The sequence below is a fragment of the Aquila chrysaetos genome, chromosome 24 (genome assembly GCF_900496995.4).
Source record: "Aquila chrysaetos chrysaetos chromosome 24, bAquChr1.4, whole genome shotgun sequence".
Lineage (NCBI taxonomy): Eukaryota > Metazoa > Chordata > Aves > Accipitriformes > Accipitridae > Aquila > Aquila chrysaetos.
In genome coordinates, this window is record NC_044027.1 from 16591579 (window position 1) to 16609326 (window position 17748).

Consider the following 17748-nt stretch of genomic DNA (forward strand, 5'->3'; position numbering starts at 1 on the left):
TTTTTTTTTCAATTTTCTTTTTTCAATTTTCTTTTTTTTCTCCTTTTCCCCTTTCCCCATCACTTTAAAAAAAAAAAAAAAAAGGCAATTATTGTTATTATTTCCCCCGACCCCGGCGGGGCCGGGCGCGGGGCGGCGCTGCGCGGCGGGGCGGGCGGGCGGTCGGTCGCTGCGGGGCGGTCGCGGCTCTCGCTCCCCCCTGCGCGGGGCCCCGGCGCGGAGCTCGATCGCGCCCAGCGGAGCCGAGCGGCGGAGTTACATTGTTGGGAGTTTGCAACAACTCCGCGGCCTCGTCTGCGCGCCCGGCGCTGCGCGGGGCCGCCGGTGCGGGGCTGCAGCCTTCCCCGCCTCCTCCTCCTCCTCCGCCCCTTGGGCTTTTTTTTTTTTTCCCTTTTTTTTTTTTTTTTCCTCCCTTCCCCCCCCCCTCCTCCCTCTTCCCCCCCTCCTCCCTCTCCCCCCTTTCGCTTTGATTTCGCTCTCCTCCCCTCTGCGCGCCCTGTGTCTGTGTGTGTGTTTTTCGCCGCCGATCTTCACCAAGCCCCTTGGCATGAGTTAAGCACCAGCTATGGACACCAAACACTTCCTGCCACTGGGTGAGTTTTGTTCCGAAAAAGATTCTCCATTCCTACGGCGGGGCGGGGGGGGGGTTGGCTAAATAAAATAAAATAAGCTCCTAACCTGCCCCCCTCGTCCGCTTCCCCTTCCAGCCGCCCGCACCGGGGAGGCAGCGGGCGGGGGATGCGCTGCGCCCCTTCCCCGGGGAGGGCAGGCAGCCCCGCGGGGAGACTCGGTGTCAGCTCCGGGGCAGCGCCGGGGAAAGTGCCGGGACGGCCTGCCCCGTGGCCCCCCGCTCCGGCCGCCTTGGTTTAGTTATTATTTTTTGTTTGGGTCTTTTTTTTTTTTTTTTCTTTTTTTTTCCTTTGAGGCGCAGCCGGTGGGGGGGGCGGCGGGCCCCGGGCGGGGAGCTGAGCTGAGCCCAGCCGAGCCGAACCGAACCGGGCCGGGCAAGCGGTATTTTCAAACGGGGCAGCGGGTACCCGGGCTCGGCCGGGAGAGCCCCCTCCCCACCCGGGGCTAGTTCTGCAGGAGGGTTTGGCAGCTCGCAGCCTCAGCTTCCCCCTCTTGCTTTCCTCTCTCCGTTTCTTTTTTTAAAATTTTTTTTTTTTTTTTTTTAATTTATTTCTTTCCTCCCTTTTCTCCCTCCCCAGCCGGGCAGGGGGAGGCGGAGCACCCGCGGGGACCCCCGTGCTGCGCCCGCACTGGCCCCTCCGCTCGCATGGCTGGCGGCTCCCAGAAGCTTGGGACCCTCTTTTTCTTTTTTTTTTTTTTTTTTTTCTTTTTTTTTCCTCCCCCCTCTTCTTTTTAGTTACATTTTAAAACCTATTCCCGGCTGGAGTTTGCCATCCTTTCGGTGACTGAGTCAAGTCCTAGCTTGTAAGGGCGAATGCCTCCTCGCGTCTCGGTTTCAGGAGAAGTGATATTGCAGAGCTCAGTGTTCAGGGTGGGGGGAAGAAAAGTTTTGGCGAAGTAACCCGGCGCCAAGTCCAGGCGAGGGGAAGAAGGACAAATCCTGCCATCTCTGTCACTGCTCAGCGTGGTGGCGCGTGGGCTACCAGCCTCTGGCCGAGCAAGCCTGTGGCCAGTGAGAACATCTACTCTGGCTTCCCTGGGCTTTAAATCTGTGCTCAACCTCTGCTAGCCCGTGGTAGTTGTGTTTTGTTTCTTTCTTTATTTTTTAATGTTTTTTTGTTTGTTTGTTTGTGTGTTTAAGAATTGCAATTTTAGTTGTTCCTTTCTAAGAGCGGTATAAATATAAACACCATCACAAGGTCCACAGCTAGCCCAGCCCCCCGGGAAGGTTTCCAGGACTGCTGTGGGCTGGGGGCTTTGGCAGGGAGAGCCTGGCCCCGCTGGCTGGCAGATCCTCAGCTGGCATCTACTTTCCTCCCCCCCCCCCCCCCCCCCCCCCCCCCCCCCCCCCAAATCATGGTTTTACAGTGCCCCTCGTTGATTCGGCTGTGAGGTGGGAAATGCTGCTGGGTTGGCTTACCCAGAGCTGCTGCTGCTCGGGCTAAAAGCATCTCACCTGCAGTGTCCCCCCAGGAGCGGGTCCTGCTTCCGAAGCCAAACCGATTCCTTTGGGTCCATCGCGTGCAGGTGTCGGGGATCCTCGCAAACACACCCATCGAAGCGGAAGGCGCCTATCTCTTGCCACGCAAAAGGGGTTTAATCTTCGGGGTGGCTGTTGCGAGATCTACATTTCCTTCGATGCTCTTGTGGAAGACGGTCCAAACCTCTCTCGATACGGGCAGGATCAGGCCCCTATGTTTATGCTTGCATTTTCTTTCAGACCAGAGCTCTGCTGTTACGCTGTAGATGCTAAATAATACGTTGTGTTATTAGTCATGTTGACTTTGACGGGGGAGGAGAGGGGGAGCGTGTGTCACCTTGCTGCTGGCTCGGGTAAGGATTTTCACACTGGTGCAAATGAAAAACAACTGATTTATCTGCTCATTTATAAATGTGTGCGTGTGTATGGTGGGGAGAGGGTGGGTCTTTGCAACACGCTGTGCAGCACACGGGGAACATCCAGAGGAAAACCAAGGCAGCCACCCCAGGACAGCGGTGCTGGGTGGGGGTTATAACTTCGCATCGCTGGCTTAGGAGAAAATTCAGCTGCCTGCGGGAGCTGTTTAGGGTGCGTGGGTCTGGGTTTGTGTCTGCTGCGTGTTGTGCTGCTGCAGAAGCGACTCCTAAACTTTAACCACTGGCCTTGCGTCACCGATTGCTGGAAAAATCAGTTTTGGTTGTAAGGTCAGGGGGTTCTGCAGGTTTCGGAGGGGGAGATCTCGGTCCTGCTCTGAGGATGGGAGGGCAGGTAGAGCCTGAAAGCGTGTGAGCAGTTTGTAAGAGCGAGGGGAGCCTCGAGGAGTGCCAGCAGAGACCTTCCCAGTGAAACCAGAGCGGAGCTGGTGGGGCCACGGGGCCTTGGCGCTTTTTAGAGGTGGCCTGGTCCAAAACCCGCCAGGTCCCGACTTTGCGGAGTGCCAGGGTGTTTCGCCAACCCCGTCCCATGTCGTGGTTGGGAGCTGGCATTTGCAAGCCGAGGGGAAAAAAAAAATAGCCAAGCTTGTGGAGTTTGTTTCCCTGCACACCAGTACAGGCCTGAGCTGGAGAACAGGAGCAGCTGGGGACCAAAAGCAGGCTCTGTTGCCGTGTGGCCCCATCAAAATCTCAACTCAGTTTGGCCTAAAAAGGATAACCTGGAGGAGGTTCCTGGCCGAGTCCTGCCTGTGGTTAGACTCGGATAACCCCGCTGATGTCATGGGTGGAAGCGTGGCCAGCGCTGGGCACTTTTAATAGTAGTATCTCATTTTCCTGCTCGTCTGCTGGCAGATGCCAGGCAGAGGCTCCCCGCAAGGACGGCACGTCCCTGGGCATCTCCCAGGCTGGATGCTGTGGCCCTGCAGCTCCATCTGCTATCCCGCTCCCAGGACAACCTGCAGCCTGATGGCAGGGTCCGTGGGCAGCGGGGCTGCCTGCGCCTGCCCCGCGTCTGCCTGCCTGCAGCTTTCCTGCGCGGCGCAGGTACCGCCGCAGCCCGGGGTGAGGTTCATAAACGCCACGGGCTCCGGCAGATGCTGCCTTAGAAGCCGTCTGGGGCTACAGATCTCCCTTTACCGGGTTTTGAACGATCAGGGGTGTCTTGCTTTTGCTCCTCCGCGGGGGTGGTGCTTTGCCATCTCCAGGAGGAGGAAAATCAAGAAAAAAGCCGTCGTGCAAGTGCTCGCGAAACTGGGGGGATGCCCGTCTCCTGGTGGGGTGCACGTACCGAGGTCGGGCTTTGCACGGGGGCCAGGTTGGGGACTGATGTGCAAACCAAGGAACTCGGTGCTTTGGGTAGCTGCTTGTTCCCGAGGCTCTGGCCGCTGCGATCCTTTTATTGCTTCGTTTTCTTCTTTGCCCATTCCCCTAAGAAGGCGTCGACTCCTTGGGGAGCCAAAGGGGGATGGTGAGCTGGGGGAGCCCTCCCTCGAGGCTCAGCCTCATGGAGGGAAGAAACAGTTAACGGGTGTCCGAGGATGGTGCTTCCCTCCCGGAGGTCAGTTCACCGGGTTGCAACCTCTCCGAGTCCGTCTTCCCACCCGGCCGCAGCTGCTCAGGATGGGGGGTGAGAAGTGGCCGTGCACGGCCCTGCCGAGGCCGGAGCGGGAACGCCTCCGAGGAAAACAGCAAAACAACCCCCCCCGTGTTCGGTTAGGGGGGAGCAACCTGGAAGGTGGGGGCTGCTTCGGGTGGAAGAGAGCGTGGGAGCGTGAGCATCCATGAGGCATCTTCATCCCGCGTCCCCTGGCCTTGCCGTCGGGCACGTGGCCGGGATGAGCCCGGGTGCTGCGCGAAACCCGAAGGAGATTAGTGGGAGCCCGTGTCTGGATTGAAACCTCAGCGCGGTCCTCGATTCTGCTTCTTTCAGCCTCAAAAATTTACAGCCGTTAGGAAAATCCATAGGGAGGAAAAATTCTGAAAGATGCAGGGAGCGTCACAGCTTGTCTGAGCATCCCTGCGAGGAAGGACGACTCCTCTGCCCCACATCTGGAAGATGCTGGCCGGCTCCGTGGGGCCGCCGGTGCCGTACCAGAGCGGGGCCTCGTAGGAGCGAGAGATAAAGTATAGTCACGTCCTGGTCTCTCTTGCTGAAGCATAGCGTAGGGCTCGACCTCTCCCAATTGACATATGCAAAACAAGCTGGGAAGGAATTTTTGCCTTTTTCAGAATCTGGGCTGTGACAGTTAAATAAATCCTCTGAGGGTCCCTGAGTTTACTCCACATCGTCCTGCTGTGTTGGAGAGAGCGTTTGTGTTTCTCGTATTTAGGGCATTTTATTTATTTAAAAGAGAGTGGGGGAGAAAGCCGCAGAATTTTAGTTATTCATTGCAAATATTATTATTGGCGTTCTGCTCCTGTTGAAAAAAAAAAAATCAAGGGGGGAATCAAAACATTTCACTGGAAAATACACCCTGGCTTCGTCCCACCCACATCTTGAAGGCAAAAATAAATATTTATTAAGAAATGGGTTAAAAACCTTTTTGTTGGAGTATTGTTTTCTGGGAGCAGGGGTGGATTCCCATATGCCAGAGCCCTGCCACCCGGCTGAATTTTTTATTTTTGTATTTTTTTTGCAGGAAGGTTAAGAAAACAAACAAACAGCGGAGCTGTGGGTGCCGTGGGGCAGGGGCTTGGGCTTTAGGATGTTCTTTGGTCCTGCCTCTAGCACAGGGTGCTCATTCCTACGAGCATCCCGGCTCTTTTCGGGGGGGGACCGTGTGCGAGCAGGGTATTCCCCCGAGGCTTTTGGCTGCCTGAAGTCACCGAATCATTCTTGCTATAAATATCCCGCAACCCCGCTGAGGGAAGCGGTGAGACAGCACGAGGCGGTGGCCCTTGGCAAGGGGCTTAACCGAGGGTGGTGGTGATGGAGTGGGGATGCCAAGGGGGTCCCTGGCCCCCCCCCCAGCCGGGCTCTTCTCTGCCAGGCCGGGCTGTCGGTGGTCACCAAAGCCGGGCACCCCTCAAATCACTGCTGGCGAAGTGCTGGGTATTGCAGGGACCTTCCCCGGGAGCTCGGTAACCTAATTGGGCTCTAATTAATCGCGTTCTCTGGCTCCGATCCCCAGCGCGTCTCCCCATCGTCACCTCCGTTCGCAGGTGGAGGAGCTGGGTCTCTCCTCCCTCGGGCCGGCGGTGCGGAGGGATGCTCGGCAGAGCGAGCGCGCTGCCGGTGCGGGATCCGACCTGGCAGTTCCATAATTGCTTCCTAAAAGGCCCAGGTGGGCTCTCGAAAGTCAGTATAGCTACAAAGCAATAGGGGAGGCAGCCTGGGTGGTTTTATTTTAATTGATTTTGTCAGGAGTTGCTGTATTTTATTACATTTAAAGACTAGACTCTGGAATAACTTTGAACGTTTGACACGCACGCAAAAAGCAGCTTTCTGACATTTTCCTCTTTGCTTGTCTTTTATTTTATTTCTCCCCTCTCCTCCTCCTCAAAGGAAAGCGTGTGCCTGGAGGGAGGACAGAGGAGGAGGGAGGAGTGGTTGTGTCTCTCCAAAGGCTGCTCGAACATCAAGGCAGCGCAAAGCAGACGAAATAATATTGCAAATAAGGATTTAAAAAACCCTACAGAAGGATCCCCACACATGCCAGCCAGCTCAAACTGCTAGAAGATTTTCAGACAGAAGCAATTTAGCCTGGGAAAATGCTGTATTGTTGAGATGGAAAGTGGCTGTGAGAACTTGCCTTTTCTGACAACGTTTTGCTTAGCAAAAGCAAAGCAAAGTCAGGGAAACAACCTGAGTTTTTATTTAGAGAAGACAGAGCATTTCAAAATGGAGAGTGTTTTCTGAGATAAACAGGGAACAATTCCCTTGCAAGAAAGGGAAGAAAGGGTTCAAATTAAGCCCAAATGCAGCTCCTCTCCTTTGAAATTTTGTTTAACATAGAGTTAAAAAATAATCCTGTTCAAACAGACCACTCGTAAGCATAAAATGGTTGGTGTTTTTTTTTCCCCCCTCCTTTTCTTTTATTGTGATCTACAAAAAAAGTTTCAAGGTTGCACCTTGGGGCTGTAATTCTGATCGCAGCCCTGTTTGTGCCAGCTCCTGCCTCTCCACATCAGGAGGGGATGGATCTTGCCTTGAAACTCAATAGTCTGCCCAGATGAGACAGATACAGGGTGGGAAACTGAGGCACACGGGTGCGTCTGAGCGCCGGGAAAGCTGGGAACGGGGCCCGGAGCGAGGGCGTGGGGCGGTTGTGAAACCTCGGCTGGGACGGCGGCTTCCAGCCCCGCAGAGCAGATCCGTCTGGGAGCTGAGCTCCGTAGGGCTCCCGTGGGCTTTTGAGGGTCCCAGCTCTTGGTAGCTAAAAAAAACCCCAGCTGCTTTTTGGCCTGGGAGCAAAAAAAAGCTCGCAGATGGGAGATTTGTGTGTAAGCCAGGTGCTTCCAAACCAGAGGGCAAGGGAGAAACACCCTGAATATTTGTTTTATTAAGTATCAGGAGCAGGGCTCGCATCTAGTGAAGATGGTTCCTCTCGCCGTGGGCATTGCTCCTTCTTTCGGATCCCAGGGGATTGGGGTTTTCTTTGTGGGTAGGGGCTAATCTCTTGGTTTTGGTGGGCCCTGAGTGGATGGTTGATGGTTTATTTGGGTTTGGGTCTTGTCTGAGCCGTAACCCTTTCCCTGGATTGCATCGGCTGTGAGATCACTGCGGAGCAAAGAGATAAAAGGTGCAATACTGGTATTTGTGACCAATAAAATGGTAATGGGATTCCCGTCTGGTTGTTAACTTTTCATGGTCTCCTTTTTTGTGAAGTTTTGCCTTTCTTCAGCTTTTACAGACTTTAAAAAAAATCCAAGAAACAACCAAACCAAAACGGGAGGGGAAGCTGAGAGCAGCCCTGGAACCCCCCAAGGTTTACAGCCCCCTCAGCTCATGGAGCAAATCCTTTGTGCTGGGGCTGCCAGGAGCGGATTAGGGAGGGATGCCCCGTCTAGTTTCAGCTGGCTGTGTGGCGCTGGGCGCGAAGGCAGAAACATTTGATTATTGTTTTTCCATTTTTGGCCGACAAGTAAGTGCTGGAAAGTTGGTGGGGTGGGTTTTTTTTTTTGGTGGTTTTGTTGGTTTTTTTTTTTTTTTTTTTTCTGTGAACTCTGTGGGCTGCTGCGAGACAATTTTGTTGTGGGCAGCGCGTCTCCTACGTGCCCATTACGGAGGCGAAATGAGGCAACGGCAGGGGTGAAGCAAGAACGGAAGGAGAAGCGCGGGAGAGGGGGTGCGCTTCCAACCGAGATCCGCCCGGAGATGTGGAGGTGACGAAGCGGGGAGACGGGGTTGGCATGGGATGCGATGGAGGAGGCTCGTTCCGAGCGGGTGAGATGGTGAGCGACGGCAGAGGCACGAAGGGGTGTAGAGAGGAGCGGGGTCAGAGGTGCAGGAGCAGCATCGCGCCAAGCTGGGGAGGCAGTTTTTGCCCCTCGGGGGGGGGGCGAGGGATGGGTGAGAGTGGCTTGCCAGCGCTGTGGCTTCCCTGCCCTGCTCCCTGGGGAGCAGCAGCCTCTCCCCGAGGACCCGCGCGCGGGCGGGGGCTCTTGCAAAAAGGGGAAAAAAGAGAGAGACACCCCCTTTCCCAACCAGCCACCCTTGCCAGACCACGCTGTTCTCCCCTTCTGCCCCCACCTCCTCTTTTTGCTGCCCCGTTTTTGTAAGACGAGCGACTTTATCAGGCCTGGGAAGCTGTGGGCTCTAACGCCAGCGAGCGGGACCCGGCCGGGGCAGATAACGGCGTATCGGCGGCAGGTCGTGCCGGAGGTGCTCGCTCGTGCCGCGGTGGGGAGATGCGCGGCCCCGTGTTGCTTTGCGTCGGTGTTGGGGCTGCTTCTGGAGACCCCCGTGCACCCTACGGGTGCCCTGACCCACACCCGTGGGGCTGCTGCAGCCTGGGGGGAGGTTTAGCGGGGGGCCGGGGCTGTGGGGTAAAAAGCAAGGGTCCCTGCAAGGGAGCAGGCAACTTCAGCAAGTTGAAAACCGCTGTCTCAGAGCTCTGCACCTGCATGGCCAGCCCTCCCTTCTGACCTGCACTTGTTCAAGTGTGACTTTCAATTGATCATAAAAATCCAGCATGATTCACAGCGCTTCTGCCCTCCAGCCTGCCGGGCTCCGTCTCTCCGCATTCACTTAGCGTGAGAGAGCAAATTGCCCTCCAGTTCATCCTCCTCATTCTTAATGGGGAGCCGTTGCTTTCTGGGTCTGCTCCCCCCATGCACTCCTTGAATTATAATACATTAGCGATGGTGGCTTAGAATTTTAATTTCATTTTCTCTCTCTTTTTTTTTTAATTTATTAAGAAAACCCATTTCAATGCAAGCTCCCAAACGTTGGGGTGGGGAGGGAGGGAGGTGCAGCTCCCTGCTCCATCCCAGCGAAGACCCTGTGTGCGTGCGTGTGCGTGTGGCTCACAGACAGTGAAATTGCACCCTAGAGTTATAAAGCAATTGTCTAGCTCAGCAGCAGAATGAGCATGAAATGGTGCAGAAAGCAACTAAATAAAATTGGGTAAGGCAGATGCATGAAAATAATGACATCTCTATACCGTAGTCAGGCGCGCTTGCTCTTTCTCGCACACGCAGATAAACTTTTATAACAGACTTTGCATTTATTTTCCCAGGAAACTCTTCTGAAATGGAGATGTGTGTTAGTGCGGTGTGAGCCCGTGCACCCCCTCTCCCGTGTTTCGGGGGCCGTCGTGCCGTGCATCGCCGCCCCTCTCCTCCCCTGCTGCTCTCCCAGTCCCCCTTTTCCCTTTTTTTGTTTTCAGAGCAGGATTTTTATGCTCAGTCAAACACCAAAACGATAACCTTTGCGACTTCATTTCCCTTTGGCTGCGGCGGCCGTGCGGGGCTGGGGGAATGCTGCGAGCGGGTGGCTCTCGGGGGTGACCTGCCACGTCCCGTGCAAATTGGATGAAGGGATGCTTTCCTGGCTTGCTCTCACTTCTCTTTTTTTCCTCCCCGAATGGTGGCAGCTGTAAGGATGGGACCGTGCGGGCTGTTGCGTGGAGCTTTAGGACACGAGAGCGGGCATGGAAAACACGGGTCGGTACATTGGCTGTGTCCCCGCATCCCTCCTCCCTGGTGATGGCTGGTGGCACCAGGGCCACCCGCTCCCACCCTCCGTATTTATTTGGCTGCGTAGCTTAAAAATGCCCCAAATTGGGGGCCTGAAGAATTGACCTTAGCTGTGATTTCTCCCCAAACACCCGTCCCAGTGCTTCCCCTGGGCTGTGTGCTGCTGTCCCTGCTCCAACGCTGCCCTGGAGCCTTTGGCCTCAGCAGAGGCACGTTCCCCCCCATCCGCTCCTGGGAAGCCGATACGTCCCCCGACACGGTCTGACTTTTCGCTCCTCTTGCGCCTCGCGAGGCTGGGAACAAACTGTTAATCTTCCCACCCAAGAGGCCCTTTAGGTGACATTAAGGCTGCGTCCCCGCCGTCCTCGTGCCCTCCTGCCTCCGAAGGCATCGCCGGGCACTGCTCCATGTGCTCGTGGTGCTGGGGATGCCCTTCCTTGATGGGATGCTGCCTGCTGCATCCCGCCCGGCTGGCTTGTCCCAGGGATGGGGAGTGGGTGGCAGCAGTCGGGGTCCCCCAGCCTCCCCAGTCCGCTGCTCCCCTGTTCGGAGGGCTCGGGGCTGAGCTGGTCGTGGATCCTTTCTCTCTGTGCAAGGAAAATTGAGTCCATCCTTTGTGCTGCTGGGCTTGCTGTGCCGGAGCCTGGGGCTCAGCGCCTTTGCAGCAAAACCTCCATCTCTGATTTTTCTTTGCTGGGATGTGTCCCTGGGGTCCCGGATTAGCTGCTCCAGTGCTTTTCCCGCTGCCTCCCCGTCACACGCAGACCGACGCGGATCCCACGGGTGGCTGGGAGCTGCGTGTTGGCCGCACAGCCCCGAAGCGCAGCACGGCACCGAGCCCAGCGGCGCGGGACACGTGCGTGTTCCCCTCCTCGCTGCCTGCAAAAACCTGGCTCCTCTGGAGAGAGGCAGAGCAGGAGGCTTCCCTGCAGAGATTGCTCCGGCTCTGGGCAGACGGATGCCGAGACCCTGCCAGCGTTTTTTGCTGGTGTGGAGCCACAGCCCTGGAGCGGAGAGCCGGGAAATGCACGCATGCAAAAATCAGTGTGAAGGCATAAATCAGGCCGAGAGTGAAAGGTTAAAGAAATCCAGAGGAAGTGGAGTGATGTGCGTGATAGAAAGGGGTTTCCTGTACCTACACGGGCCACCCAGGCTCCTTTCCTGTCAGGGTAAACCTGCTAAAGCCGAAACTTTCTGCACCCCTAAGCAAATTGTGGTCTGCTGGACGGGCACGTCGCGAGCAAGCTGTGCCAGCCGCGGTGTTAATACTTTCTGCTTTACAGCGTGCTCTCCCCGAGCCTCTGCGGTGGTATTTATAGGATGCCCAGGCAGCTCTGGGGGAGCACCGCAGCCGTTCGACCCCGTGGTGGGGAGCAGGAGCGGAGCTCGGGGAGGGCAGATGCGATGACCCGTGCTGGAAGCTGTGCTGCTACGGTGCAGCCCTAAATCCTCATCCTCTCCGCTGCCTTCCTCCCTGGGCTGGTTTTCTACAGGTGAGCCGTGCTGGCCAGCTGCCCTGGTGCTCCTCATCAGGGACCGGACATCAGAGGTGGCTCCTGGAAGAGTTAAGACTCCTGGGACAATTACCTGCAGGCCCCCATTTAAACACTTAGGAAGGCTTAGCTGTGATCCCTGCTGGAGATAAGCCTGGCCCTAGGCCAGCTGATACCTATTGTTTGCAAATGTCGGGAGACTTTATCTGAACTGTGGGTTCAGAGCCAGAGCTTGCTGGGAGCAGGAATCCCAGATGTGCTGGGAGGGAGGGGGGGTGCTGATGCTGTGCAGGGGCTTGCTCCTGAGATATGTAGCAAGGCAGCACCCTGAATTACACCCTGCCAGCAGGTTTTTCTGCTGCTTATAGGGCTGGAAGATACAGTTTTAGTTTGTTAGGGTTTTTGCCCGTGTTTCAGGTTGTATTTTGGTAGCGGTGCTGCTGTGCCCTGCAGATCTAGGGCTTTGCCTTGGAGCTCCGGTACAGCTCTGCCTCGGGCTTCCACCCTCCTCTCGGAAGGAAAAGCCAGCAGTTCCCTTATGGCAAGTCGCTCCCTCTGCACGCCTCACCTGTGGGGCAGGTTTAGGCTGTGGGAATCAAGAGGCCATCGGTCACCGCGGGCTTTGTTTAGCTTGGGCGCTCAGTTTTCTCATCTTTGTTGTTTTTCCGCCTGCGCTGCTATCGCCGAGGGGTGTTCGGTGCCGCTTCCCGCAGGCGCCCAGGCGCTCTGGTCGGCCGGGTGTTATGCCATGGGAGCCGAGGCTGGGCGGGCACGGAAAACCACGTCTGGGTTCCCCAGCAAGGTTTCACGGCCTCTAGGTGTGTGCATGAAATGTTGCAGGGCAGGGATTTCTTGCAGCAAGCCCTGGGTGGCAGATAACAGCACAGTGCCCATCTAAAAACCCCCACCTACGCAAACGGGGAGGCTCCACCTCTCCCTGCGCCTTCCCAAAACCCTGCAGGGGATGCAGGACTGATCTGGGCATCCTCCCAGGTCTCTTTCTTGGAACAGCGGCATTTGCCCCCGGACACTGCCCTGGCTGCAGTAAGGTGCAGCCCACCCTGGGGCCACAGCCTGGTGTAGCTCAGCAGCACCCCGGGAGCAGTAGCCGGCATCAGGGGAGCCCAAAAACTCGTTTCAGGGATGCACGAGCAGGCGAGCCCCAGGATACAGCCTGGGCAGCAGTGGCGTGGAGGGCGAAGCTCATCCTGCCTCATCCCCAAGAGCAGAGGGATGCTCCCGGTCCTCCCTGAAACGTGGGGACCCCAAACCGGCCCTTTGGAGGGAGAAGAGCGCGCTTCAGGGCAGAAGAGTACCTGCGCTGGGTCGGGGTGTGGGTTGGGGTCCTCGCCGCCCGCGCCGGGTGGGAAGGGGCGAGCGTGGGGCCGGCCGTGCGCGCCGGGGCGCGGGGAGGTGCCCGTGGGGCAGGAGCAGCCGGTCCTGCCGGTTCTGCCCCGTGCAGTGCCGGGTGCTGGGAAGTCCCCCGAGCTGCGGTCGAGGCCGGGGTAAGGGCTGATCCCGGGTCCCGCTCTGCCGCCGGTTCCCCGGGCTCTTCTTCGGCTGGTCCTGATGGCTCAGTCGTAAGTCTTTGGGAGCACAGGCTCTGGGAAAGCACCCAGGGAGCTTGGCCTTGGCTGAGAGTAAAAGCTTGCTTTGCATGGGAAGGGAAGGCAAAGCCAGCGTGCTCCCTAATTGAATGCGCCTTTACAAATTAATAAGGTAGAAGTGACTCTACCAAAAAAACCCCCAAACCCAATGCATTGGCCTGCCCCTGTAATTGTCAGCGTGGAAATCATGGGCACATGAGGACTTGCAAGCGAATAATTAAATCCGCAGCCTTATTTCAAAAGCGGAGGCAATGAGCCTCCCAATGGTGCCCGGCCCCGCGCCGGGGCTGGGGGTCGCGGGTGACCCTCCGGCAGAGGAGCCTTTGCCAGCGCGGTTCGGCTGGCACAGACCCCACAAGCGCCGGCGGGATCAGCAGCTCGGCATTGATTTCATCGAACGGGTTCAAGATCGCGTCAGCTTAACTAAGGGCTGAGATTGACCCGCGGTGATTTGCTGACTTTATTATTAAGATGATGATGTGGCTGGGCTGGGGGAGACGGAGCTTGTCGTTCCTGTCTCCGCGTGGTGGGATGGCTTGGTACAGGACCGACACCTTTTCCAAATTTTTGCTGTATCTTTTGCTGTGAAGAGGTAAAATCCTGAATGTACCTTGAAGGAGTGTTTAGAAGGTCTTTCCAACCCAGCTCTCGGCCCTGTCAGTAGCTGCAGAAGAAGAATGTTATAAGGAGCTATTCATCATTGCAATTATTTTATTAAGAGTACACAGTGTGCTTGGGAGCTGGAAGAGATGGACCTTTGGGATGTTTTCAGCATTATAAATACTGGTTGGTTACATCACCCGGCTTTTAAAAAATGGTATGTGTAGTCCTGATGAAAGAGGATTTGCAGACAACCTTGGAGAGGAGAGCCGCGTGTCTGTTCCCAGCGGGGAGAGCAGCGCGGCTTCTGCCCTTGAATCTCCCTCGGGACCAACGGGGAGAGAAAGCTCTGGGCTCTGCCCCTTGCGCAAAACCCCCGGGGGAAATTCGTGCATGGGTGCCCGTTACGGGCTGGAGGTGGGTGAAACGGGCTCCTCGAGGGCAGCCAAATTATTATCACAGGAGGTGGGTTAGCTCCTCTGGCCGAAGGAGCCCTGTAGCCCACCGCTGCTCCCTCTTCTGCAAGCGCTCCGTATAACATCATGCTACCAAACCCCAAAACGCTGCTCTGAAGCCTGTCCTATGGTTTTCTGTCCTGCGTGGGGCCCTGCGTGTTTTGCAAGGCTTGCCCACCTCGGTGGCACCCCGTCCTGCTGCGGCAGCGGTGGCGAAGCCGGCGGCGGGTCCGGTGGGAAGCCGGCACCTCCGCCTGCGTTATCGCAGCCGCGCTCCGGGGCTAAAGTCCACGATGGGGAAAATGCCCGGTGGACTTTTAACTGGAGTCCTCAGGAGAGCCCAGCTTAGAAACCTTTTAACTGTTTCGTGGTGATCTCGCCTGGAAAACAAAGAGAGAATTGGGAAGAGGGTGGGCTTTCTGCCCCGGGGGTCAGGTCCCAGCGGTGGGGGCTCGCTTGTGGCCGTGCCGGGGGGGGGGGCGATGGGGACCGCGGCGGCTGGTGCTGGGGTCGTCGCTGCACGTGTCCGCCCGTCCACTGGCTTTGCTGCTGTACCCTCGGCTCTCCGCCCAGCTGTGCCGTGTAGTATGGACCCCCCAAAATCCAGCTCTGGGCATGTAGAGGCTGCAGCCCGGGTCACCGGACTGTCCTCCTTAGGACACATCTCGGCGTGCGTCCCTGCCCTCCTCCCTTTGCTCTCCCTCCCGCCGCGTGGCCTGAAAAGATGAACCCTGTGCCGTGGGGAGGGGGTGGGCATTGCTCTACAGCATCCATATCAATGGGAAGCGGCATCTGAAGGTTGAAAAGAGACTTGGCTGCTGCTTTTTCTTTTGCTGTCCCGTATGCTGGTTTTGCCTCCTGCTTCAGGCACCTGGGTGCCTGGGGGGCTTTATTTCGGCATCTTCATCCTTAGTCCTCTTGCCCTTTCCCTTGCTTTTGTTGTACATATTTTTTTTCTTTTTTTTTTTTTTTTTTTTTTCCTGCAAGTTGTGAGTCTTGTTTGCTCTGGGTGGGTCTGCGGGCCCTGAGCGGGTCCCCGCTGCCGGCCCAGGGCTCGAGCGGTGCCTGTGCGGGGGAAGAGCGGGGTTTTCCCATGACTCCAGCAAAACCAAACAGCCACCCGCTTTGCGTCACAGGGTGATCGATCCGTCTGTGACGGGGACGAGGCGTGCTCCTCCAAAGGGCCGGGGCTTTGCAGGAGGGAAATTCCTGCAAGCAGGGGCAATGCAGGATTTGTGCCCGTCGAGACCAGCTCGGCGTGGGACGGCATCGCTGGCAGTCCCTGGAGGCACACAGCTTTGCAGGGGAGCGGGAAAGCTCCCTGCGTGCCACGAGCTGTGCCCTCGGTGGAAGTGATTCCCGGGTGAGAAATTCCCACTGTGGAAGCCTTTATTACCGGGCAGAGCTAGGTTTGTTTTGTTTATCATCCATTTACTTGGCTTTGGAGGCATGCCCAGATTTCTCCAATTTTGTGTGTGTGGATGTGTGATTTATTAGGATTCAGGGTTTTTTTTCTGGTTTAATTTCACTTCCTCAAACTGACAGGCCGTTTGAACAAACTTCTTTTGGATGATTTCCTCTATAGTTTTAAAGGGACGCCTAAAAATAAAGAGAAAATGTTGCAGCATGGTTGACAATTAAAAAAACACCCAGTCTGCCACTGTGACAAACCTCAGCCCTGATTTTGGTAATGGAGAGAGCTCAGAGGGTGAAAAAACAACATGATTTCACTTTTGGGTACTTAGAGCTTTTGACAGCACTTTAGGGATCACTGGCTTTACTTGTTTCGCTGTAGAGCTGATCGTGCCGTGATCCTGCACACACTTAGGCATGTTCTTAGCTTTCTGCATGCGAGTGGTCCATTAAAATAGCTGTGCGTGTCTAAAGCTTTGCCAGCTCCAAGCTTTGGTTTCCTCTCTTTGGCTTGATCTGTTCCACAGCAGTCAGGAAGAAGGGGGGGAGAAAAAAAAAAAAAAACATTTAAGAAACACTGGAAAATGCAATTGCAACCTCCAGAGAATGGGGAGCAGGTAGGCAAGGGCAGAGCACCTGTAGCTGCCTTGAGCTGGGTTTGCTGCTTTTGTTCCGTCGGGTTTTTTACAAGCTGGGATTTCGCAAGGGCGACGTGGCTTTCGAAATAACTAAGACAGGGTTTTGCCTGGGCGTTCTCCGGGGCTCGGCGCCGGGCGCGTTGCTGGCGATGCAGCCCATGGCGCCGGGAGCTGGTGGGGAGCCCCGGCGTCGCCGGGACGATGCTCGGGTGCTGCCTGGGTGCCGGCAGGGACCTGGGGGGCTGCTCTGTCCGTCACGCTGGCGGTGCCCGTCAGTGGAGAGATTGAGATGAAGGAAAACTTCCTTTCCCCCGTCCAAGCTATAAAAGCATGAGAGAGAGAGAGAAAAAGATTTCCCCCAGGGATCAGCAGTGATAAAAAGCCTCTCTTTTGAAAAGCAATGACGGAAAAGAAGTGTGTCTAATCCTCCCGGAGAAGAAAGGGAGAACATCCCTTTGCCGCAAGCTGTGCGGGGGCCGGAGGGACCTCGGCGTGGACGCAGCGACCCGATGCTCCTGCCCGGCCGGATCCTGCCTGGTGCTGGCTGATGCAGAGGAACAGCTAGATCCTCTGTGCGGGAGCAGAGATGGGGTTTTTTTATTGCATGGGATCCAGGCGAGCGGGCTTGGAAGAGCTCGTGGGAGCCAGGCCTGCAGGGCTGGGGGGGCTGGCTGTGCTGCCATGCAGGGTGCAGGCAGCGGTGTGGGGCGCGTGGCGGGTGGGGAGATGCTGCTGGCTCTGTTGCCATCCCCACATTGCTCAATCTTTGCAGAAGAGCCCGGCGGGGGAGAGGCATGCACAGATTTTTTTTTTTTTTTTTCCCTCCCCTTTTACCCTTGGCCCCGGGGCTGGGGAAGGCTGGAAAGGGGAGATGCAGCCCCAAGCGAGGAGGGATGCTTGTCCCCAGGGTGGGTATCCGAGGGACTACCGCAACCCTTGATCGCTTTTTCCCGGTGGTACAGGGGTGTGCAGCTGGCCTGGCTGGCTGCATCCGCAACTGTTTTTCCTTTCCTGGTACAACCATGTCACTGTTTCTTGGGTGACAACCTGCAGCGTCCAGGCTTGGCACAGGAGCTGCTCCGTCACCCTGTCGGCGATGGGGGGGTGGTGGCTTGGCCGCTGGTCCCGTGCTCACAAAGTCCGAGCTGAGGCCGCCCAGTTGTCTTTATTGCTGTTGCGGTTGGTGATTTATTTCGAGCAACATCTGCCCTGTCTCGTGACTTGATTAAAAAAATAAAGCAGAGGGGCGCAGCGTGGCTGCTGTGAGCTGGGGGGTCCCTTCCCCGAGCCCCCATGGGGTTCCCAGCCTGTGCCCGAGCTGTACGGACCAGGGACAGGCTGCTCCACGGGGATTTAGCAGGAAAACATGCTGGGGATGGTAGGGTAAAAAGCAAATGGCAGTGTCGCAGTGGAAGGACCTGTCTGGCCGGGAAAGCGGCTCTCCTGGGGATGGAGAGGTGGGCGTTGGGGTGGGAGCCCTTCCTCCGCATGCCGGGTCGCAAACACCCAAGCGAGGCGAGGGGTGACTGCCCCACTCCTGGGGACCCACTGCCTCTCCCATCAGTGGGGCTGAGGATCCTTTCATAGACTGTAGAGCTCGTGAACAATGATTTGTGTCTCCTTGAACTCAGTAGTGGTAATCCACAGCTAGTAAAGTCCTCATTGGGCTGAAATTAATGAGTTTGTGTTTAAACAACAACAACAAAACCCAAACCACGACCCTGTGAAGGAAAGCCCTTCGGGAAGAAATGGGTTGATGGGGCAGCAGCGCGATGGAGCCCTTGCCACAGCCCTGCTGCTGCTTCGGTGGCTGGGGAGGAAAACAAAGGTGACATCAGGGTGTACCTGCTAGCTGCAC

The 17748-nt window shown here is 56.5% G+C and overlaps 1 protein-coding gene across 1 annotated transcript in view; it reads left to right on the forward strand.

Moving 5' to 3' along the window:
- The first annotated feature begins 388 nt into the window (after positions 1-388).
- Positions 389-17748, forward strand: part of RXRA (retinoid X receptor alpha) — a 120565-nt gene continuing 103205 nt past the window's right edge. Inside the window, exon 1 of the mRNA XM_030000000.2 lies at positions 389-593. Coding sequence (XP_029855860.1) covers positions 566-593 — 28 coding nt within the window. The 5' untranslated portion in view covers positions 389-565. The remainder of the gene's footprint in view (positions 594-17748) is intronic.